The following is a 23,874-nucleotide window of genomic DNA, read 5'->3' on the forward strand; positions in this document are numbered from 1 at the left end:
ACTGCTAGATGTTCTGGCTGAACACTCCGTATACAGAAGCTCTGCTGAGGAGCAGATTTCTGTTGTTGGAGCAGCCACCAGCCCTCCCCTCACCTTTACACTATTGCCAAGGGCCCTGTTTCCTCACCTTGCAGTAAGCACTGGCTGGGTCCTGGCTGCCAACGATACTGGCTTGTGACAAGATGACTAGACTCATGGCAAATTATTTCAGACACCTACCACTATCCTCTCTATAACCCTCCAAGGCTGAAATTTATTTTACAATAATATATATAAAAAAAATTATAACCTCACCCAGTCACAGAAAGTACTCCGTTTCAGTCAGTAGCGTACATGAAGGTATTACTTCCTCTGAAGTTGCTAATGAAGCTACAAATCCTCCTAATATTGACACATATATACCTAATCCTCTTATTAGAAGTGTAGTCTGATTAATCTGGACAACATTCTAAAAATAACAACTTGATTTGGTGTGTGTTTCTGGTACTGTTTGATCTTTTTCTGTTTCATCAATTATTGATCACCACTCAACTTTGGAACCATAACACATTTATGCAACAATTGTCATTTACCATTTGTTACCAGTTCTTTCACATGCTGCAATATTTAAAAAAAACCCCAAACAAACAAAAAAACCAACCCAAAACATTACCAGACAAGAATCTTTCTTACAGTAATATTGCTCCTGCATATCTGTGCAAGGTAAAACTGTTGTAGATTTTTGTCATTAACTCTGATGCCAAGAGTCAGTATTTTATAGGCATCATACTAATGCAAAACCCATTAGCACTAACAGGGGCTACCCTCCTGACAAAGCGTTTACTCCACTTCACTCTGCTTGACTGAGTTCTCACCTTCATTTGGTTTTGTTTCTCTGTCTATTTAATGCATTTTCAGCTATCATCATCTCAGTTCAAGTAGGATGTTTATTATTTGGAGCTCTCTGTGGACTGTTTTAAGAGTTAGTTGTCTCCTGTTTCTATTATATATTCCATTTAATTAAAGTATAAAGCATCCTTCTTTGTTGACTCATGAATGACAAAGTAGCTCATCTTTTAGAGACTGGCTAAAGAATACAGAAGGCTTTACATATGTTAGAAAAAGACATTTCATCTCAAGAGAAAATTTACTTTTGTTTATGTTGGAAGATATTCCAAGGCCAGTTCCAGTAATGGCCCAAAGAGTTGTGACCGACAATAACCACAATTTAGTGCAGACACCCCAACACTCCAAAACTTCCTAAAACCAACACACAGTTTCAGTTTAAGACTAGACAATATTTGCAACTTAGACACGAAGCAATAAGCAAAAATTATAGAGCTCTTTCTGTTGTTTCCAAAGGAGCCACACTCTATCACTACTAGGGCTGATAAAATAGAGCACTGAGGTAATATTTCAAGATCATAATTCAAGGGAACAGAAAAACCTAAAGCGTGATCCGTGATGCAGCTGCATGCTGAAGTGTAAATAAAAATCTAAGATGGTTAGGGCATGGCTAACTTGGTTAAAAAATCTAAAGGACTGACGGCAGTGCAAATCTATTGGAAAGCTCTGTAAGTTACAGGCAAAGATAAGAAGTTCTTTTGAAGTATTATTAATAAAATGAGAATTTAATGAAGGCGACAATTTCTTATCAAGTTTTACTGAAGGTTTCTGGTGGCAGAAAAAAAAAAAAGCATGTTATTGTGAGATTAAAGATCGCATCAGAGAGCTTAGTAAGGAAAGATTAAAATAACATGCAGTTTTGTTTTGGAGCTTCCTAACTAAGCGTTGTGAGTTGGCCTGCAGAAACACGTAGCAGTTTTTAATGAAGGTATTTTCCTTTAAATGATTCAGAATCATTAAACTGTAAACACAGCTGAGTTGTGTCATCATACAGGGGAGACAGTCAATTGACTTAAAGACACACACTTGCACTGGTTGCCTTTGAAAATGGTGATGAAATGATGATGAAAATTTTTCCAAAAAAAGCTTAGTTACATTTTTCATTTTGAAGTGCAAGCTATTCAAGTTAGGAGCCACATCTACCTCCTGATCTGCAGAGTGTGCCCATTGCAATGGAACAACAACCTAATAGAAACTGTTTGCTAATTCTCTGTTGTGTTAATCTACACAAATACCATCTTTTGCTAATTACAGAAAAGCTAACGAACTTCTAGAAAGAAAAATATCACAGTAAGACAACCTTTTACAACAGATGTATTCAATTTATTTTCTTACCTTTGTTATGCTGTAGTATGTTTGCTTATGGTTCGCAACTCAAACTCCCTGGCTCTGTTTTCCAGCTCAAGCTGAAAACATGACCTCATTTAAATTACTTTAAGAATAGTAAACCCCATAGATTCATCTAGCCCTATATCCTCTAACAGGGGCCAGAAGCAGCTGTGCAGGGTAAATACAGGAACAGGATATGCATATGGCAATACTTTGCTGATAAACTTTCCAGGTACCAGTGACTACTTCTTTATGAACTTTCTGTATTAAACCTTTTGCATTTTACGTATCTTTGTTCTTTAGTTTACCCATTGACCATACCCATATAAAAATCCATTTTATATATATGCCTTCCTATAACGTTAAGACACTATGTTCATTGCTACTTGGCAGCTGGATGAAAGGATATATTTAATTACCTAATGAAAACAGTACAGTCTCCATGAAACAAAGTTATTCAACCTTTGTAAAGAGGCTAAAATGTATTTGAGTACACTAAAAATTCAGCATTCCCAGCAGAGGGCAGCAGTTGCTACGCACAAGCGAGAGGAAGGCTTAAAAAGATAATATTCTGAGAGAGACAGAAGCTCCTTATTCCATTAGGACCTTGGAAGACTACATATAAGGTACTCTGTTGTCTAAATTATTTATACGAGATTGAGATTGAAGCCAAGCTGTCACAACTACAAGTTTTTAAGCAAAATTTTAAAACAGAAGGGAAGAAAGAGGACTGGCAGAAGGTGATTTTTTTTTAAGGCGTGATGAACACTGACCTTTATGTGTAAACACAGAGAAATGAAACTACTCTGATGGGGCAGGGTGACATTTGCATGATTGCTCACTTAGGATATTGTTAAAGTCAAGTTAATATGTACATTTGATTTTTAAAAATATTTTCATCTGAACTTTGCATATATATAAACTGCCGAGAAAAGGGATTTGGAAAAAAAAGTTTTTTATAAGCCTGTTGAGTTCAAATTATCAGATCTGACCATCCAAAAAGCTTTCTATAATTTGTCAAGGACAATTATAAACTGTATTTGCTTGTCAAGAACTAGCTCCTTAGAATCCACTATTGTGGCAATCTTACTCACCCAGTAACTCAATGAAAAACAGTAACTAATAATCTTTTACAACAATCTAACTTTATTGGTAAACTTACTCCTCATTGTATAGATGGAGAAAATGACAGGCGGAAATTAATTAAAGGCCACAAAGTATGGAGGAAGATAACATTAGCATTAAAATTCAGTAACTATATGTTAATATTCTGTTTGTTGCCTCTACCAGCTTTCTCTGGCTACATTTGTTCATTGTATGGGGCCTTAGAAAAGATGATAACAAACATAAGATAAAACCCAACCATAGTTCTCCTGGATGATTACACTGGAGAGACACGTTTACGGGACTCCATTCTAGTAGGTGTCTACTTTCACGCCACGACAAACATGACCACAAACCCTGGTGTGTCACAACTGAAAAACTACTTCTCATTTTGCTCTACAGCAACTAAAAAAGATCAGTACCCTCTCATCCAGCATTTTTTAGTTTTCCACGTGTCCACCTAAGACAGTAAAGCTAAAAAAAAAAGCTAAGTGTACAGATTTGATCTTAACTAAATTACCTAAAACTTGGGAAATTAAGAACTGCTGTCAACAATAATGTAACAACACGCTTCTTACCATGCCAAGGGCATATTGCACCAGCACTGCATACAATATATTCTCTGTATTTTATTTTTAGAAGTATTAAAGGGCAACTTGTAATTACCAGTCTCTGATGCACTTTTTTTTAATGCAGAAATACCTTGTAATTTTCTTGACATAAAAAAAAATTGATGCTAACACATGAAAAAATAAAACACAGACTATAACACTAGCAGGGCACTAATTCTATCTCCCGAAGCCATTAGGTATTAATTACAAAAGCAGCTATTTTGGAAATTCTACTTAAAGCTAGGAACTGCTTCAAATAGTATGAAGTTACAAATTGCTGATTTGCTATTTTCATCTATTATTTATTGGCTGACATTTCATGAAATCATGCGATACCAAAGTGGAAAATGTTTTATTATTTCCTTTTAAAACAGAATTTTAATTTTATTTCAAAACAAACATAATTGAATTTGAAAAGAGATTCACAGACTGTTCAGATGAAGTATTGCACATTACAGAAGTTACAGTCTAAATAAATAATCATTTGACCAATTTCAAACACATCTCCTTAATCCTACAGCACAGAAGACATATTGTCACAGCAATGTGAAAGCAGAGTCCTTTGGGTGATAAGCTATTTCTCAAATATAACAAAAGCATTCAACCTTTCACACACTGATGCTTGCAAAACTTAAATTCTTCTTTCTGGAACCATTAAAGGTTATAGATGGCCAAAGGAATCGATTTGTCAAGTTTTGACTACACTGTTGTTTGATCATGCTACAATGACTACCGAGAATCACACAAGCACTGGTATATACCACTTTCAGAAAACTCAAAAATAACAGTGTCCAAAATATTATTCCAACAATTCGTTGCAATCAAAAATAACTTCCTAGAACAACTGATTCCCTTCATTACATTCACTAATCCCTCTACCTTAAATTACATACTGGTTTTGGAATTTTGAACCAAATACAAAAGGAATAAATTTAACCACAATTAACTGTGCTAACTACATCAAATTGTATGATATTTTGAGTTGTTCTGTCAGAAGATGTTGACAATGTAAACTTTTTCACACACACACAAAATTCTTGCTGTCTTGTATTTACTAATGGGAAACATAAACAAAAGCCTAACCAGAGTAGATATCCACCTTCTATTATGAAACTAGTTTTCACCTCAAAACTCTCCCATTCTGAATGGATGCCTCAAATTGACTTCATGTGGACACACATCTCTGTGTGTGACTGAATATTTATTCATAAAAGTTTCAGTCCATTGCTCTATTTCTGACAGTAGGGCTATCATAGACCCTGCTGCTCAAGCCAGACTTTCCTTTAGCAGTGGCTCAGTGAGAAGTTAGAGTGCTTCCATGCTGTGGACCAGGAATTTAAAATTTAGAAGAAAGTTTGCTTGGTATCATGGAAACGTCTTTTATATGTCCTGTGAAACCCCACTCAAATCCAAGGAAATTACAAACCTCGGAAAAATGCACGGATCAATAGACTAAGTACTGTCTGCTCCCAAAGGATGAAGGTGCTGAGAGCAGGTTATCCCCTCCAGATGGACGAGGCACGTTCCCCTGCCAGCTGATCAGCTCGTACTGCGGGTGCAGTGAGACCGTCTCCAACAGGCAGCGTGCACCCTGACTCTCACATCCCTCGGTTCGGACGGTTTAAGGACAGAACAGATTGCAAGACCCTCCAATTTCCTGAATTTTAGAGACAGCTAAGCCTAATAACCAGTACTTAGCTCATAAAATTCTTCCTAAAATGACACCTGGATTTGATCTGAAACACAGTACAAAGAGGTTCTGCCACTTCCTTCACTGTTTCAAATGTGTGCACTTTTTTTTTTTTTAAATCTGAATCTCTCTGTAGCCTCTGGTTTTCATTACGGCGCCTTCTCCTAGATTTAGAAGCCCATTAATACCTGTATATATTTTTGTCCTGTGAAAACAGTTGTACGTTATAAAATGTTCATCTTCCAGTCCTCTTTTTGACAAGCTGAACAAATTGAACTGTAAGTCTGTCATCTGAGGGCACAAATTCTCCAGCTCAAATTATTCATGGCTTTTTCAACAGCCTCTTCAGGTTTTTCAATGTCTTCTCTAAAATTCTGATGTCAAAACTACACCTAACATTCTGCCATCAATCTGAGATGTTTTCAAAATTACAATCATCTTTCTACCCTCCTGTTTATTTCCACTCTACCCATCCCAGATGGAATTAGGTCTAAATGCTCTACCACTAGACCACAAGCTTCTTTTGAGCTGCTTGTGCATTACAACGCTTAAATCTATTTCCAAGTCCCTATGCCCAGGACACAGTCTCCTCCTCCTGTAGGTATGACTTCTGTTCCAAATTTCTAGATGTAAAATTTTGTGTTTGCTTAGATTTGCAAAATCCAGAGCAAACCCCCTTCCTCCTCCCCAAAATCTCAGTTCTGCTGAGAAAAAAAACCTGCACACAGCATCTTGTTTTTGTTGCTCCCCCTCCAGACACACACCCCCTTGATTCTGTCCTGACAGTGACACAGGACGTACTTTTACTATCTTCTTCCTCAAAAAGTCCTTCTTGTTCTTTTTGTTGTTGTTGATTACACTTACCTTTCAAGTTAGTTTTGGTCATATCTCCCCTTTGCTTTTGAAAATCATTTTTCCTGAACACTCTAATATGGAATTTTACTGTTCAGAAGTATCTTTTGGTTACACTGAATGTTAGAAAATTATGGAGAAGACTGTCCCTATGCAACACAGATTTCTAGATTAATTCCTCACTGTAAGCTTCCATAAAGCTGCTCAAACCAAATGACCTTGTACTGCAGGCAGTACATTTTATGCTAGAAAATTATCATTTGCAATTTTCAGGCTAATTACATTTCACCATTTTCTGCATTTCATCTACAGTATAAGCTTCCCATACAACGGTATTTTTTCTTTATATGCTTTTTATAGCCAAGTGCTCAAGAAGCAACGTACCTCATTCAATTTGCAATAGACCCCTGTGAGTACTACCCTCTTGGGTTTGTTAATTAGTAGACTGATTGATATGTATTCAAGATCCTTGTATTAATTAACTTTAAGGCAGGTACCAGTGTCTTTAATGTTGCATACTGTCCTCCACTCCTTTTAGCCACTCTTTCCTTAAGTAGGCTGTAGGCACTGATTTCACTTTCTTATTATTGAAACCTTGTGGGACAATTCATATCAATTAAATCTCAATTTTCCCCATTACTGAGAATTTCCCATTTCTCATGCTTGTCACCAGGGTCTTATCACTGATATAAAACCAACTGCAAAACTTCTTTACAATTCTAAGTTTAATCGGCTCCTACGACCCTAACTTTGAATTGCATTTCTCTGCCTAGGACGCTCTGCTTGGGCTGTCAGTTTTTCCCTTCCTGGTTGCTCCAGGCTCCAACTAGGAAGATTCCCCGCTCCGTGCCCCTTCACACAATCTGCCTTCCCATGGGATTTGGACCCCATGTTCTGCACAAAGAAACCTGCAGACTCACTCAGCCCAAATCAACAAATTCCCCTCCAGTGTTTTCTTTTGTGGATCTTCCTTTTCATTACATCTTTCTCAGCCTCCTGGTTTCCCTGTTCTTAATAGCTCTACTCATGATGCCTGTCACCTCACCTACCATTTGGTACCACGAGCAGTACCAAATACCTTCTAGTGATGTCTCCTACAGCTGTCTCTCCACAAATAGTTCCCAGTATTAGCTGGCACACTTGAATATATATGAATAACATTATACTTCCTGTCATATTAAATGTTTCCTGACTTTGGTTGGTTTTTTGTGGGTTTGGGTTTTTTTTTGCTATGAACCATCAGTGCACTCTTCTGGATCCTACCTATTTTTCCTTCTGTGGCATTAGTGGGAATGACTTCTCATTCTGCTAAAAAGAGATATTGCATGTATAATTTTTTTCCACTGAAGAGTTAAAAGATTTCATGAAAAAAAGAACATGGTTTCATGGTTTGACAACTGAATTTTTCTTTTGCCTTTCAGCAGATTTTAAAGGGAACAGGGCAGGCAAACTGAGCAACAGGGCAGGCTAAGTCTTAAATGCAGCTTAGACTGATGGGATTTTTTTACTATTGCTACGAAGCCCTATAAAAGTTTACATTCATGAAAAAAAAAAATCATATTAGAGGCAACTCAAGCCATTCATCCAAATTGAATGGACAAGTCTGAACTTCATGACTTTTTTTCTCTACAAATGAAGTGAGCACAGTGATGCTACCTTACCAATACACTCATGTAATATTTATGAAGGTACATCAGTGAGCTAAAAAAAAAATCTGGCAAAAGAAATAATTGTATATAATAATTAAAGGTAGAAAGAAATGGAGGCACATGCAAAGAAACTAAGCGATGACCGAGGAAGCTATTGAAGAAAACATTTATTGTCTGCTGTGTCATTTTAGTTTTAAGCATGTGATTGTTCCATTACAGACTATCATAACACACCTGCAGAAGGTATCTGAATTGGGCCAGTATGACTTCCCACATCCTGGCCGATCAGTGTAAGAACAATACTGTTAAATGATATTTGACATTTTACAAGTATTCTCTTTACTTGTCCTGAACAAAACCCAAGCAACTCAGCTCTGTTACACCAAGATGGTCTGAAACCCATATAATTCTTTATGAACCTCATATAATTCTTCAACAGGATCAGAACCTTCAGATCCAAGATAGTGGCTGCTGCCATGTTACCCACCAGAGCACTTCTCCATAAAAGCAATTTATCATTCTATTTAAGTACATAAGACATTTACTGGACTAAAGAATTTTACAACCATCTGCTGTCAGCATAGTTTCCTCATACATTAAGAGGCACGATGAAGAAAACATCTCAAAACTTTTAGTGAGAAGCAAGCAGTACTACCCATGACTCACACAGCCATTCTCACAAACAGCTAACTGGTTTTGTCTGAAAACTAAAAATCAAAGACTAAAACATAGGTCTGAAACAAAACCAGTGAAATTTCTGTCCAAATAGTTACTAACTTGGTAGCTATAAGAAAGTGAAAACATAATGTTTTAACCAAATGACTGGCCAGCATCCTGAATCAAAGAGGCTATCAGCCCAGTTCAGGGTTGTCATCATTTAACAATAAATTCAGGTGTCAGCAAAGAAGTCACTGAAGTACAACGCAACTTCTAGGGGACTGTCTTCAAACTCACTGGCGGTCATATACAAAGAAAGCTTTTCAGGAATCACATACTGCCAAATCAGAAAATTTGGCAGTATTTAGCAAAATTGGGCAAATTCTAAGAAGGCCGGGACTTAGCAGCCCTTGTAGAACTAGTCACTCACAACTGAGGCATGCAACAACAGCTTTACTCTAGTGGTGCCAGCATTACTCACCTTTGCTTGAGCAACAACTTAAACCCCAGATTTTAAAAATAGTATTTGAATGCTATTTACATATTAATATGTTGCGACTACTAATATTCCATCAATGATGTTAGCCCAGACACATACTATATTAGGATTTTTGAAGACTATCATACTTGAGTCAATTTATTGTGTCATAAAAATAAAATTATTATTTTTCATTTGGGGAGGAGGTGATGGCTTTTTTCCTGCTAAATTCAAAATCTTTTTGCCAAGATAAAAAAATTCTTTTTAATTTAGCACGACTCGGGAAAATAGTGAGTTTTTGTGTTTGGGGTTTTGTTTGTTCTTTCTTTTTTTACCTGTGAAAAGTCTGAGCGTGAACAGATCTAGATTTGACTGGGTACTCACTCTGTCGCACAGCTCTTCAAACGTGAAGTCTGCAATGGTTCCACACGCTTTATTCAGCCTCAGCTCTCTGCCTTGCACTTTTAGAATCCTTGGTCTAGTTACTATGGGAACATGAACAAAGACTCAATCTTCTCTGGATAATTACTATAAAATTCATCTCTTACAGATAGGAAATGCATAGCTTGATGAATAATAGCACATGATTCAACACATAAATTAGACAAAATGCTGATACAATGACTGCCACTTGAGTGTGGCATCAACCCATATACAGCAATGGAACTTATTAATTGGTCAGTGGAGATTGGGCATTGTGTTCTAAATGTATTCTCTTTCAAGAGAAATTAACTTACGTACAATCATTTTGTTTCTGAGCCAGCTCATCAAACAACTTATCCATGACAGCCTCCACATCAGCTTCACTTGTGCTACAGTGAAAAGAATAATAGAATATGAAATTAATAACACTTGAAGCCAACATCAAACAGCTGCCTGAGCCTGCTTAGCTTTTTGCCCATAAAAAAGAGAACAGGATGTTATGCTCTAAATACAAACATTAGATTTAGAATACACTTAAAAGTAGAGAATATTAACTCTCAGGTAGATGATTCTGCCTTATTTGCATACACTGAAAGACTTCTGTGTTTTGAGCTGTTTCCAGTAATGAGGCAATACAGGCAGAGCAGATCCATTAACACTATGTGTACACAATGAGAAAAAAGGCTTCTGGCTCTATCTTGCATGCAAAATAAGAGCAAATAGACAAGGCAAGGCAGTCAAGCACCTAAAGAAGTATCCTTTGAAATTTCTGAGAGGGGACTTTGTGAATTAAACATTGGAGCAGCTTTCTTTTGGGGGGACAAAAAAAATAAAAAAAAATCAAGTCAACTGATTGTATTGATGAAACAATTTGCAAAATTAAACTATGAAATTCAAAATACTAATATGATCTCTCTATTAGTAATTTTATCAGTCCCCAAAACAGCCCTCTGTCCCCAGTACTATTTGGGAAAAGATCAACCACAGACAGTGAAAATGCAAAATACCTATGCTGAGAGCTGAAGTAAAGTTTATAATTCATCTTCTGGTTCACTTACAAATCAATCAGATTAGAGAATATTTTTTTGTCCCTCAATAGGTTAGAGGGCCCACCTTTCCGTGTTTCATTTTTAGAGAACATAGATAATACTTCTAGCTGAGTTTGAAGGCTGAAAACAGTAAATTAATGCTACGGTGGACAATAAACTAGATAGGATATAGTTCTAGTTAAGGAAATGCTTCACTGAAGTGTGTATGGCCTCATTTGGTGTGAAAAGTCTGCTGCTACAGATCATGGCTGCACACTAGTTGTATCGCTTCACACAGTTCCACACCTCTGCTAAAGGACAAGTGATGATCACCATGTTACACAATTACTTTCCTGTTCATTAGGCCTTAAGCACCTTAAAAATATGAACAGCAGAACTGAAATAAATACTTCTTAGCTCAAGCTTAATTATAGCAAACATTGTTGACACCAAGAGTTGGGGAAAAAAGCCCCCAAATTTCTGCAAGTGCTATTTCAAACACTTTAAAAAACCTTTTTTGTATAGATTACATAAAACTGTAACTTCAAAAAACCACAGTTTCTCTCAGAATTGATGTTCGTGTGCTGCTTTCCTGTGACAAAATGACAAATGAACAGACAAAACCAGGAAAAAAAAGCCACAAGAGGGGGAAAAGGAACACATATATACTGAAGAATATGCACAAGCGTATGCACGTAATTATCAAAAAGTTTGATGTAAAGGCTACAAGCAGAAACAGCCAAATATGATGCGGAGGCAGATACTTGCACCCAACTGCCAAGAAAGTTTGTTTTGAAAATAGACACCTGAGACTGAGATCAAGGAAGTTGCCTTGATCAGGAATCTTGTAATTGTGTTACACTGATTGCTTTCAGCTGAGTATGAAAGAGCTCTAAGCAACCCTTAGTTGCATATTTTAACTGAAGAAAAGGCTACACAAATTATGAAGCATCAAGAGGCTTTACAAAAAACTTGATGATGATACTATAACCATTAATAGAGGAATGTAAACATGATGGACAAGAACATTTTCTTTTGAGCGCAGGACTGCTAAGTAATTTTAAAAATCTGTGGCAAAATAGTGCATAGTATCCAATTTTAAGACAAAACAAAAAGAAATCCCCACATTCTATGCTAGTTCTGCAGGGTTAAAAGCCCCAGTAGGCAAGTTTGAATAGAAGAATGAGTAAAATTTCCTCAAAAAAAGTAAGGGCAATGAAACAAGTATCTTATATCCATTGGCAGCGATGGGATTTTTTTATTCCCCCTCCGCCCCACACTGCTTCCTAATCATTTACACAAGTTCTAGAGGTAACCAACGTTCTTCCAATGAGAGAACGTGAGACAGACTTATCACCAATCTCTTCCCTTCACTTAATCACAAGTTTTACAGCAGAACACCATGAAATATTTTGGGCTGGGTACTACTGCCTCTGGGGCTTGCTCATGTTTCTTCTCCTCTGAGAGCTGCTGCCATAAGCACCATGTTTAGCCTGTTACCTGCTAGAAACCACCTACGTGCTCTTCCTTTCTCCAGAGTATGGATGGTGAGAAAAGAATATATTGTGCTCTCCACAATTATAGAACAACAAGTCACTGAGTGCAACGGGCACAATGAGGGGAGCCATAAGGAGGGACAGCTACATAGACATCGGAACAAGAGCCACAATGAGCAGGTCTGAGATAAGAGTAGCAGCTCCAAGCAGTACTTCCAAGCAGAACACAAAAGAACTTAGAGCCAGGCAAGAATATAGAACAAGAGTTAATCCGTCTGTACTCAAGAAAAGTATGTGCATTTGGACCATTTTCCACATACAAAATTCTGTCATTTCCTTCCCAAAGCAGGAAGAATGACCTGTCGTAATTCTGCTAAGCAGTACTCCTCCCTCCAGACAAACAACTACAATTTCTAAAACTTCATAAAGTGATACAGACATACTTCGCTTGAGCTATCTATCACATTGATGAAAATGCTGCACGTTTCTTAATGGAAATATGATATTTAAATCAATATTTTATGTTGGGTTGAAAGATATAATGGTCATAAATCTTATTTTAAGTTATTGTCTGCATTGCTCAAGTTGTCATTGATTAAATAACATTATAAGACCAAGTACAAGACAGAAAAGTGTCTGCAATGCAAAGGTTTCAAAGTATTAAAAAAAAAAAAGTATATTTCTATTAGGCAGATACAAGCTGCAACCGTAAGCAGGACAGTGAAAGTATTTTAAAATATGTTTATCTGCAAATATACAATAAAGTGCTAAAGAAATTTTGTCACGATAAACAGAAACAATCTGTCAAAATAGGAGGGTGCTGATTTTTTTTTTTAATCCACAGCACTGGAAGCACCCAACATTAAATGAATCCTTGTCATTGGATTTCAATAAATACTTAATTACTTAAATACAATAAGGATGTTCTTCTATTATAAGAGAATTGTGCAATCTCTTACAAGAGGATATTCATTACTTTCTAACCATCTGTCACTTCAGTTCTCCAAACACCACACCTCCCCAAAAAATCTAATTAGTTTTTATTCATTCAAACATTATAAATGATGCTAGTGTGGATACTGAAAATGTAGTTTAATGAAGTTAATATCAAGGCATAATGGAAGGCGGTTTGCTGAACAAAATGGACCAGAAGGCAAAGAAAGGAAAAGTCACACTCTGCTAATTCTGCTATACATTTTTCATTTCCCATTGACTAGGGAATTATTGCCTAATAAGAAGGAAGAAGAGGGCAAATACCATATTACAGATCAACTTACAGGTAGTAGAGTTTTCCAGCAGCAGGAAGCACTCGTTTCCTGTAGTCTATTCCAGAATCAAGCTGGACTGTGCTGCAGTATTTCTAGAGAGACCAAAAAAAAAAAAAAAAAAAAAAAAAAAAAAAAAGTTTTCCTCATGTTCAGATGCAAATTCCTAAGTTCTACTTGGTGCCCTTTGCCCCTTGTCCTGCTGCTGGGCAACTCTGAAAAGAGTCTGGCCCCATCCTCTAAACAAATTATTTTCGTTCAGAAAGTACTCTCATCTGACCCAAAGGCCCAGAAGCAGAAGGACAACTAAGATAAAGCAGCTAGTGAGATGTCAGACTTCTGGAAGAAGAATATCAGTATTAAGCTTTTTGTAGTTTTTCCCCAGGTGTCAAAGATTTCCCGCGCTAGACAGGACAGAAGAGTGTTACTGATTTTTATATACATAGAATTTAAAGTTAAAAGGGGACACAACTCAGTCTTATAATATCAAAAATTAAAACTCAGATTAAAAAAAATTACTATGAATGGAAATAACCCCAAACACTGCCATCTCACTGGCTCTTTGTGGTTTTCAATAAAAAAAAAAAAAAAAAAAGAGAAAAAGAGAATAGCTTTCCTCAAACCAAAGCTGTATTTGTTATTGTCTGCATTAGAGAGAAGATACAATGCTGTGATAAACCATCAGCATGAAGAATATCATCTGCAAAAATGAAATCAAGATCACAAAACTGAAGTCTCCTTTACAACTATCGAAGCAAAGAACTAAGCTGGAAATCATTCACGGATTCAAAACAAAAAAGTAACCATTCTCCAAAGCCCATCAGCTAGAAAATTAATATAGATTGGAAGCACGAGCAATTAAATGAGGGTAGATATTACTTGTTCTCTCTGTAGTAGCTCTGGTTTGGGGGGGAGGGTGTAAAAATAATTATTTTCACATTAAAGAATACATATTTAGAAATAGAAAATTAGGAGCAATAAAAATTTAGCAGACCACAATCAAATTCTAGCAACAGAGACAACTGAAACTACTTCTACCTTTTAAGTTAAAAATATTTTTTTCTTTTCCCTCTACTATGAAGATTAAAAATTTCATGAGTCAAACATCAAATACATGGACCCCGCCAAGTCTTGTTGCAAAACAGACTGAAGCATAAAAGGGAATAAACAAAGCTCTGTATCAAAGAGATCTTGTTTCATTTTTGTAATGTCTGAATTGTCTCAGAAAAGGATCTTTTTTTCCCCTTTAAACAACCTGTAAGATTCCAAGTGTGGTGTAGATGTCTGCAAGTAGTTACAATAATTGCTTCCGTTAGAAAACTCAAATCCAACTGCACTAAAAGGTGCTTTTTTTGATTCTAGGCCTGAGGCTGAGAGCAAAATTCTTCATCCTGCTGAGGCTAGTCAGATTTTACACCCTCTGGTAAAGGGAATAGCTCTGCTTATCTGTTATTACTACTGCCAACATATACAACTTCTGGATGTTACATAGCTAGAAGGAAAAGAAGCTATAACAGAAAGGGAGGAAAAGTTTTAATGTTTTAGAAAATATACCTATATCAACAATTTAAATTAAAGCAATAAAACTTTTTTTTTTGATAGGTAATTCAACAGCATTATAATTCTTTAGATTGCTAGAATCCACTAAATTACTCTGCTGCTTCACTGCACTACGAACTATTAGTTTATCTTTAATACTCTCGTTAAGCGTTTCATATTCTGTGTGTCAAATTTTTCAGAGCCTCCTTGAGGCTATTCAAATATCAAAATTGGAAATGTCAGATCTCATTTATAGCAACTACACTGCAGTAAAAAGAAACCCCTTAAATTTTTAGAAGAACTATGATCAGTGATTTAAGGAACAATGGCCTTTTTGAACAAATGCGTTGCATGGGACTTATAGATTACAAATATCTGCAGGAGTGACTGTGATGACTCATTGTACTATTTTTTTTCCCTTGGCTATTACTGAGGGCTCTAGACCTATTTTAAACCTCCAACTTCTCTGCAAAGATACACAGCTGAAGAAAGAAGGTGAAAAGAAATCATCCTGAAAGCACAGAATCCCAAGAAAATCCACGTATCTTTAATTCTGGTAAGTGAAAAAGCCATGCTAATCAAATCATTATCTTGGGCTAAGGCTACTGCAAACACAATAGCATTGGTGCTACAATATTATTATAATCTATTCCCTTTCTTTTCATGAAAGCTTACAAAGAAAGAGAATAACAGAGCAGAAGAAAAAACTTCCAGAGCCATGTAATATGCACAAGGGAGGGAGGATGTTTAAGCTTTTCTTCAGCATCAGTCTGGCAGCCAAGGCTAGAAGGAAGATTCCTGAAATTTCACAGCAGAGCTGGTGTACTTAGCTTCTTCCTTGCCAGGCACTGATGCTCAGTATCTTCCCACCTAATGTTTTGTTTTTCCAAAGTAGTAGATTAGCTCAAGTATTATTTTCTTCCTGTTAGCAGCGAAAAAGACCCAAACACATTACTACAGCTATGCTAATAGGAAATCATTCAGATTAACTTCAGATACTTAGATAATGCTGTTTATCATTTTGGGTTTTTTTGCCTGGAAACAACAGATAGGGAATTTTGGATTAATTCAGCCTCATCTCTTTGGCCTTCAAGATGGGTTTGCAAACTCTGCCAGCTCTCTCAGGGTGTTGTGTTGCACACAGAGTGAGGAGTGAACACAGAACTACATATAATGAAGAGTGTGGCGTGGTTATGGTATGGCTGAAAGAAGAAAAAGCGCACCTGGAGGCTCTAGCTGGTGCAGGGTTATTGTGCTGATATTTACAGCAGTGCCTGTGGCTCAGCTGGCAGCGACTGGGCTGAGCAGGGCAGACGCTCTGCGCACTCGGATACGGAGTGATGCCGGCCCGGATCACACAGGTCACTGCACGCTGCCGAAACACGGAGCAGCCACTGGTGCTATGGGACTTCAGCCCACTTATGTTCTGCTTACAAACTTACCCCTCCTGAAACGCACCCACAGCCTTGTATGACTCCGTGATTTAACATCACAGTGAGGGGGCTCTGGAGGCAAGAACTGTACACGTAAAGACTAGCACTAGAGATACGAAGTAGACGCATTTCTTCTGCCTTCCCTTTTCTCTTTCTTCAAAATAATTAGTATTATCACTATTCAGGAAAAATCACTATCATGAGTGACACTAGTTAAGAAGAGCCTGTGTGCTCAAAAGGTTATTTAAGTAAGCTTTGTACACTACAAACATTTGCCTAAATGAAAGATTATTTCTTTTCCCTATGAACCTTCTCTTGTATGTCTACAGTGTATGACTACTACTGATTCTAACGTGATATAACATTACATAGTTTATTTTAAAAATATGTTAGATACTCTGGGCTCTAGATCCTTTCAGCCCGAAAGGCAATAGCAGCATGCCATTCAAAGATATATAAAATACAGCTGCTGTTGTTGTCCTACTGATTTTTTGCTTCCTTAGGAGGCAAAAGTCAACTGACCCAAACATCAGCAAAATGGAAAAACAGAATTGATATACAATAGTTTTCTGTAACACATGATATAAGCCAGTTAACGGGAACAGAGAAATACTCAATCCTTTGGAAAACATTTGGCATTTTACTATACTACTCCTTGGATGTTCCTAATTAATTTCCGGTTTTGGTTTGGGGTTTTTTTGGACTTAATTATGTCCTATCTTTTAAACACAGTTCTGTCTTCTATTTTTCAAACCAGCATTCCCACTCAAATTCTTGCTTATATTTTACTTTGAATCTCTGTCATATTTTTCATCCATTACTGTCTCAAGAACCACTGACTTGGACCTCAAAGCCAGTTACTGCCCTTTTTTCCTTCTCTCTTTTTTTTTCCCCCCATACTCTCCAGGCAGATGGCTCTGTTCAGGAAAGCGCTCCAGCCATTTAGAGCCCATGTTCTAAACAACATTAAAACAGCCACAAGAATTTCCTAATCCCTCTACAGGTTCATGTGTGTAAGTATCTACTGCTGTTGGTCATTAATTATTTTTACTGAGACACTTCAAAGCTCACTCACACCTATTCTGTCAGGCACTGTATAAATACACATTAAAAGCACAGCCCCCTGCCACTAGAACAAAACATTATAATCTGTGTAGCAACACACTCCCAGAAACATTCCTTTAAAACATGATTGCTGTTGTTAAGACTATAAGCTTTGGAGGGTAGGAACAACCTTCTCCTTACATGAATTTATGACAGTAGAGCGCAGATCTATAGGTGCTACTGGAAAATAACATGACCAAAAAAAAAAAAATATCAAACAGAAGTGTGAATAAAGAAAGCGATCATTAAATAACAATGTAGAAGAAATTAATGCCAACAAACTAGCACACAAACACTGGTGCAGGCAACGCTTATTTACACTAAGTGAGCTCTGGGTGGTAGAGAAGAGGACGGTGTGACAGCAGGAACCCAAGGGCGGAACGGGAAGGCTGCTGGCACCCCCAGGCAAGAACAGCAGCATTTCTCCTCCCAGTTAAGAATATACCGGTGGAGAGGCTCTAAAGAGGGATTTGGCACACGGTCACCTTAAAGCAAGGCCAGAGTCAGAAAGGTCACAAAGAAGCTACACGCTGAGCAGGGATCCAAAGGTTTTCCTTTTGGGGTTTCCTTTCTAGACAAGGGTACTCACCATGGTTCTTTGTTTCTACACACATAAACATGCCCTTATCTGCTTCACAGGAGTGCAGAGGGCACAATGTCCATATTTGTAAATGTTTTTTTTCCAAGAGAAATGGATGAATAGGTGGGGGTGTAGGTAAGTTTCTCTACTTCTTACCCTTCATCTTTTTGCAGCAGGGAAAATCCCCTACTAGGATTACATACAGAAGTTCTAGTTTCTCTCTCCATCTTTGGACTAGCTTCTCCAGGACTGGACTGATTAAACCCTACAGATGTGATTGCATCCTCACACTCACTAATCACCACCACGGAATCCTAATCAACAGCCAAAGAACTAACGGAGTGCTCAGATTGTTAGTACTTAATTGTCAAAGCCACGACTCTGACTATTGGTTTCCGTTTTTTAAGATGGAGATTTAAACTTTCAAATTTCATTTACTTAGGCTAAACTTCTACATTTCTTTTGAAATAAATACTTAAAATTGAAGCTACAGTTATTCTAGTCTGTTCTTGTGGAACCATCTACAGTTTCCAACAGATTTTCTATTCTATTGAGATATTTCAAGTCTGACTTACCCTATTCAATTCAAATGCATAAAATTAATTAGTCATACAATTTATTTTGAAGTCATTTATGTATTTATGTATACAAAGAACAAATACAATTACAGAATTGAAAACGCAATTAGTAAGTTAAAAATACAGCATGATCATGCACTCATTTCTACTGAAGTGGCAGAAAAACTTTTTATTGCAGAAAGAAAAAAGACAAAGCCTCAAGGCTCAACTCCAGAGAGAACACCTACAGCAATGATCTTCAGACAGAATAGATAAAATTATACTTTCAGTATACCTACTGTAGAAAGTTATTAAATATAGACTGATATAGATACAATTTTCCTCCTGTAAGCACCTCTAATATTCCTTTGTTGCCACAATCAAGAATGGTAGACATTTAAAAGTTTAACTGCTCGAGAAATCAAAGTATATGACATGATAGATAGGTAAGCAGAGGAACAAAGGTGTTAGAAAATTTCAAAAGGCAGTCAGTTAGCTGGATAACAAGTTCTCAAGACGTGTGTTTCTCTGTGTCACAAAACCTTGTGTCACAAGGCTAATACTTAGCCTTGTGATCCACTGCACTAAATACAACATGTCCCTGTAAGCTCAAATTCTGTGATCAGCTCATGACTCTTGACAATGCAGGTGAGTACATGTCTCTTAACCTTATTGAAGGCCACCATAAGTCAACCCAATTGTTGTTCTCTGCCTTGAATTTTAATGCCATTAAAAAAAAATAAAAAACAACATATAAAATCATACAGCTCATCCTGTCAGCCCACAGGATCAGATAAACCCTACCTAAGGGCCTGCAGAGAAGGTGTAGGGGAATGAAGATGGAAGCGCTTCACCTTGAGATGATCGTCACCTTAATTCCCACACCTGCTGAGCTTCCTCAGCCTTTCACGCTCAGGTCAACCAGACACCCACAAATGCAGCGGTAGCACTTCATCTGCAGCATCAAGTACGCTTTCCATATGAGCAAAGAAGAGTGCAGTCCTATCCCCAGCCATGCAAAGCTCCACAATTAATACTCTTGGCCTCTGGTGTGGTTCTTAACAAGCAGATTAGAACACCTGCTATTAATAACCAAGCCATGCCTCACCGAGAAGTGCAACTTCTAACCACTCTGAGCAAAAGGAATCTTCATTTCCACATAGGTATCATCTTCCATTTTCAAATGTATATATCCAAAAAACACCCCACACCTGTCCTGCTGATTTGGCCTCCATTACACCACACAGGATCACTAGCATTCCTTCCCTCCAGCAAATCAGAAAATAATGAGATGGCTTGTTGGCAATCATCCTTCTTATACATTTAGATCCAGCCTAAGAAAGAAAAATTCTTTTGCATCACACCAGACATAGACACATGACGAGAGCCCTCAGCCAGCAACAGGGGAAGAGTTCCTCAGGTAAACAGAGCTCGCTAGACTTAACCATTTTCATTTTTCATTATTTGACTCCATGTAGTGTTAGATTATTAACCAGAATATTATTTCCTCTTTCTTAAAATTCTTTCTTAAGCTACCTCAGTAAAAGGTTTATTCATCCAAAGGATACCATTACAACTGGCATTTTCCCAAATGATTCATAACTGTGGTAGAACAAGAACCCTTTCAAGCCAAAACGTGGCCTGTCATGAAAAAGTTATTTCTGACCTACAAAGCATAACCACAGGTTTTAACTTTGTCATACTCTCTAAGTCATCAGCAACTGACAACCACCAGCACGTTTCAGAATGTGAAACTGGTCCAACTGGGACTCAGGCTGGGCAGGTCTACCCACAGCCTGCTGAGAGAAGCGTACGAGGTGAAACGTAGCATTTCCTCTGGTGCAGCTCTAAAAGGAGATCAACCAGACCAGTAAGTCACAAGCAAGCATGGTACAGGTGCCAGGGCCTTCAAAGGGCTGCTCCTTTTCTCCACGCTTAAAATAAGCCTTGTTTAAGTAAAAACAAACAAAAAGTAAATCAAGTTTGTAACACTCTTAACTTTCTGATACATAGACCCGTGGGAAGGAGATGTACTCGGGGAGGAGGAAGGAGAAAGGGAATCATCAGGTATTTTGTGGTTGATAAAAACTTGGTCCAAGCGTTGCTGGGTGTGCATACAGTTTTTGTCTCCCTGTTCAGATGTTGTTGAAACAGTAGACTTTAAAGAAAATGTCAATGAATCCTCATAAGCACTATACATGACCTCTGGGGTAATTAGCAATCATTCAAAAGCAACAAGACTAAAATGTTCTATTCTTTATTACTGTCAGCTCTTGTCTTGATCAGCATTTTAATAAAGATGGTTCATTGCTAAGACAGTTTCATGAATCAGTCATAATTACATTCTGACATGCAGTGAATAGTAAAGCAAAACTAAATATCACTTCATCAACCTTTCTAACCTTTATGCAAGTATTAACTGTAAATAATTTTTACACAATCTTACAACAGAAAATCTGCATATTTCTTAGCTTTGTACATACCCTACCTTAACTGAATATCCTGTGACCTATACCTGAAAAAAATCCCCTTACAATCAGGCATAATTACTTAGTCTTGCATGATATTCAGGTGTTGCCTTTCACAGATCAAATCAACTTCAAGTACAAAAGGCTATTTGTTCTACAAAACAGTACAATGCTTTAAGGGGTTAACTAAGTTGTTTTTACAGTCTTTCCCCCCCATATTCTTCTGCAATAACAAAATATGGAAAAATTGCTACAATAGCCTTGGAAACTTCATGCTTGTTTGAATTGTAAACACCGTAACAAAACAATCAAAAAATCCCCAATACCACACAATTTCAAGGAAAACTTTCAAAGTGTCATTTGAGAATATTGTACGCTATCAATGAAACTAATCATGCTAAGGTTAATTTTGAATGACAAGTGTTTTATTTGTGAATTATTTTTAAACAGACCTAGAGCAAAAAGATCTGGGAAGTGAAATACTGCCAAATGTAATTTTTAAATCAATTTTTTTCTTACACTTGTGACAAGAACATTTAAACTTTAAACTGAAGAGTTCAGCAGAGATAAATTTAGAGGTAAAATTAATTCAATGGAAGTTGCACAAGTTTACATTACAGCCTTCCAAGCTTTAACAACTAATAAAGCCCACCATTCTTGCTACCACAAGGAACATACGATCTATTGTACAACTTTTCAATAACTTTATTTTAATGTCTAGCTACAAATCAGCTACCCCCTAGGAAGAGAAAAAATAGACAATTAACTTGTAAAATAATGGTGCATGAATAAAGACAGAGACTCTTAAAATGTACTGTTCTGTGAATAGTATTTCAGATATTCAGACAAAAGTGAAAGAATTCAGGAGGTACAGATGTGCCTGTGCTGGGTAGGAGACAAGTAGCCTCTCATTTTTCCAGTCAGGGAGCAGAAGAATGGCAGAGTAAACTTCCATGCAATAAGAACTACACTGAACAGCTCTCCCCATTTCACATCCCTCAGGAAAAAAACTGTCCCCACAGAGTAAGTGTAAATGCAAAAAAAAAAAAAAAAAAAAAGTAAAAAAACCCCAACCCACAAACCACTGTATAAACATTCAGTTTTGCTAAAGAACCAACAATGACTGTAACTTTCAATCTCCCAGTAAACAAGCTGTGGCATTCTGCAAAATAAAAAGGTCAAGAGTTCACTCTGAATTTATAACATGATGTTTCATAAGCTAAGGGTCAAATTCACCCTAATACATGTACTTCATTGGAATTATACCCTGGATTAAACTATTTGTCTAGATTTCTTTTTGCTGTTGGTTTTCTTTTTAACATTTGATTTGTATTTCTTTTCCCACTATTAGCCTTTGCTCCTGCCAGAGCTGTTGGCAGGCAGGAAAAAAAAAAAAGGGAAAAAAAAAAAGTAGTATTGATTTACGAAGCTGGATTTCCCAGAATAAAAAAAAAAATGTGATTAAGATCTAAACAAAGGCTAAAGATGGCTTACGCTTAGCTCTGATGAGGTCCACTACCTCATTACCAACAACTGAAAACTTCTGATGCATTTTGTTTCTAGGGAATCCAAAAGTCCTTGCTGTAAAGCAGGCTGGGGGGTGCAGGGGCCATTCACTCTCTCTGTATCACAACCATTATGTAAGAAGTATAAAACACTGCCTTTATGCTGCCAAACCACAATGACTCTTCTTACATCAAAGCGTTTTCACCACTAGGGTTTTTTTTCTCCGAAATTTATTCAAGCCAAGGGCAGGGAGACAACAATTCATACACGCTAATTACACCTAATTATCTATTCCTTTTTTTTTTTTTTCCACCAGCTTCGGCCAGTGCTATTTGCTATCTGGGTTTCTCACAACCTCCCCTTGCCCTGTCCATCCAGCTCAACAGTAAAGTCTTTGAAGAAAACAGTTGTGGCTTCTTAGAATTTTAACAATATAAGGTTCAACTCAAATTAAATTATTCTATTATTAGTTTTGACACATTTATGTGTTAAATATGAAGGCCTCTTGGTTAATTTGGCAAATTCCTCACATCTCTTCATGGCTAGAATTGCTGGTAACACCCTCTCTTGTAGGAGCTTCTCCTCATGCTTTCTTTTCATGATCTAAATGAAATGTTTATTGGATTAAAGTTCTTCTCTGCAGACCTCCACGGTGGCCTGTGACAAAGAGCTTAAAAGCTTTATTAATTGGCTGGGGCTTTTTGGAGGGAGGCAGGACCTCATTTCACATTACATCACAAGCAAATAAAACTGCCACGTGTAATTAGACTAATTTACCCTGATACTGCAGGAATCAACTATTCCATATCTATGATATGCTTTGATTTACTCATTTTAATCAAGGAGTAAACAAACCAAGCAAGAACTCAGGAAATTCTATTAAAGGAAGTGAGAAGGCAAGGAGCCTGACACTGAGCTACGGGACTATTTTATCCTTAGATAAAGTTTTGATCTGCATCTAAACAAACTGTCTAGGAGCAGGTATGCGTAAGACAGACATAGATGGCAAACAAATGGAACATCTTAAATATCAAGAGAACACACTAAAGCAACAGGTACCTTGTAAAATAGTTTAACAGTTACGTGCTCTAAACTCCAGAATTCAAATAATCCTTCTGTTTAAATTAACACACACACAGGCTTACAGGGCTGAATGCAGAAAGGGCTGGTAACTTCTAATCTGACACCTTGCTTTCCAAATACAACATTTTGTTCATTAA

At 37.1% G+C, this 23,874-nt stretch overlaps 1 protein-coding gene and 1 long non-coding RNA gene across 6 annotated transcripts in view; one reads left to right on the top strand and one right to left on the bottom strand.

The window, feature by feature from the left end:
- LOC106901690 overlaps positions 1 to 18,601 on the top strand; it is a 47,452-nt gene extending 28,851 nt beyond the window's left edge. For all 5 annotated transcript variants that reach the window (XR_001414362.1, XR_001414363.1, XR_001414360.1 and 2 more), the window contains 4 exons: positions 14,121 to 14,335; positions 15,441 to 15,562; positions 17,347 to 17,452; positions 18,297 to 18,601. This is a non-coding gene — a long non-coding RNA (uncharacterized LOC106901690). The remainder of the gene's footprint in view (positions 1 to 14,120; positions 14,336 to 15,440; positions 15,563 to 17,346; positions 17,453 to 18,296) is intronic.
- The window catches only part of LACE1 (lactation elevated 1), a 65,783-nt gene that overhangs the window by 10,687 nt on the left and 31,222 nt on the right, over positions 1 to 23,874 (bottom strand). The window contains exons 8-10 of the mRNA XM_014964585.1: positions 13,480 to 13,562; positions 9,997 to 10,067; positions 9,640 to 9,740 (exon numbers count right to left, since the gene is read on the bottom strand). Coding sequence (XP_014820071.1) covers positions 9,640 to 9,740; positions 9,997 to 10,067; positions 13,480 to 13,562 — 255 coding nt within the window. The remainder of the gene's footprint in view (positions 1 to 9,639; positions 9,741 to 9,996; positions 10,068 to 13,479; positions 13,563 to 23,874) is intronic.

This window comes from Calidris pugnax, unplaced genomic scaffold (assembly GCF_001431845.1).
Source record: "Calidris pugnax isolate Ruff unplaced genomic scaffold, ASM143184v1 scaffold219, whole genome shotgun sequence".
NCBI lineage: Eukaryota > Metazoa > Chordata > Aves > Charadriiformes > Scolopacidae > Calidris > Calidris pugnax.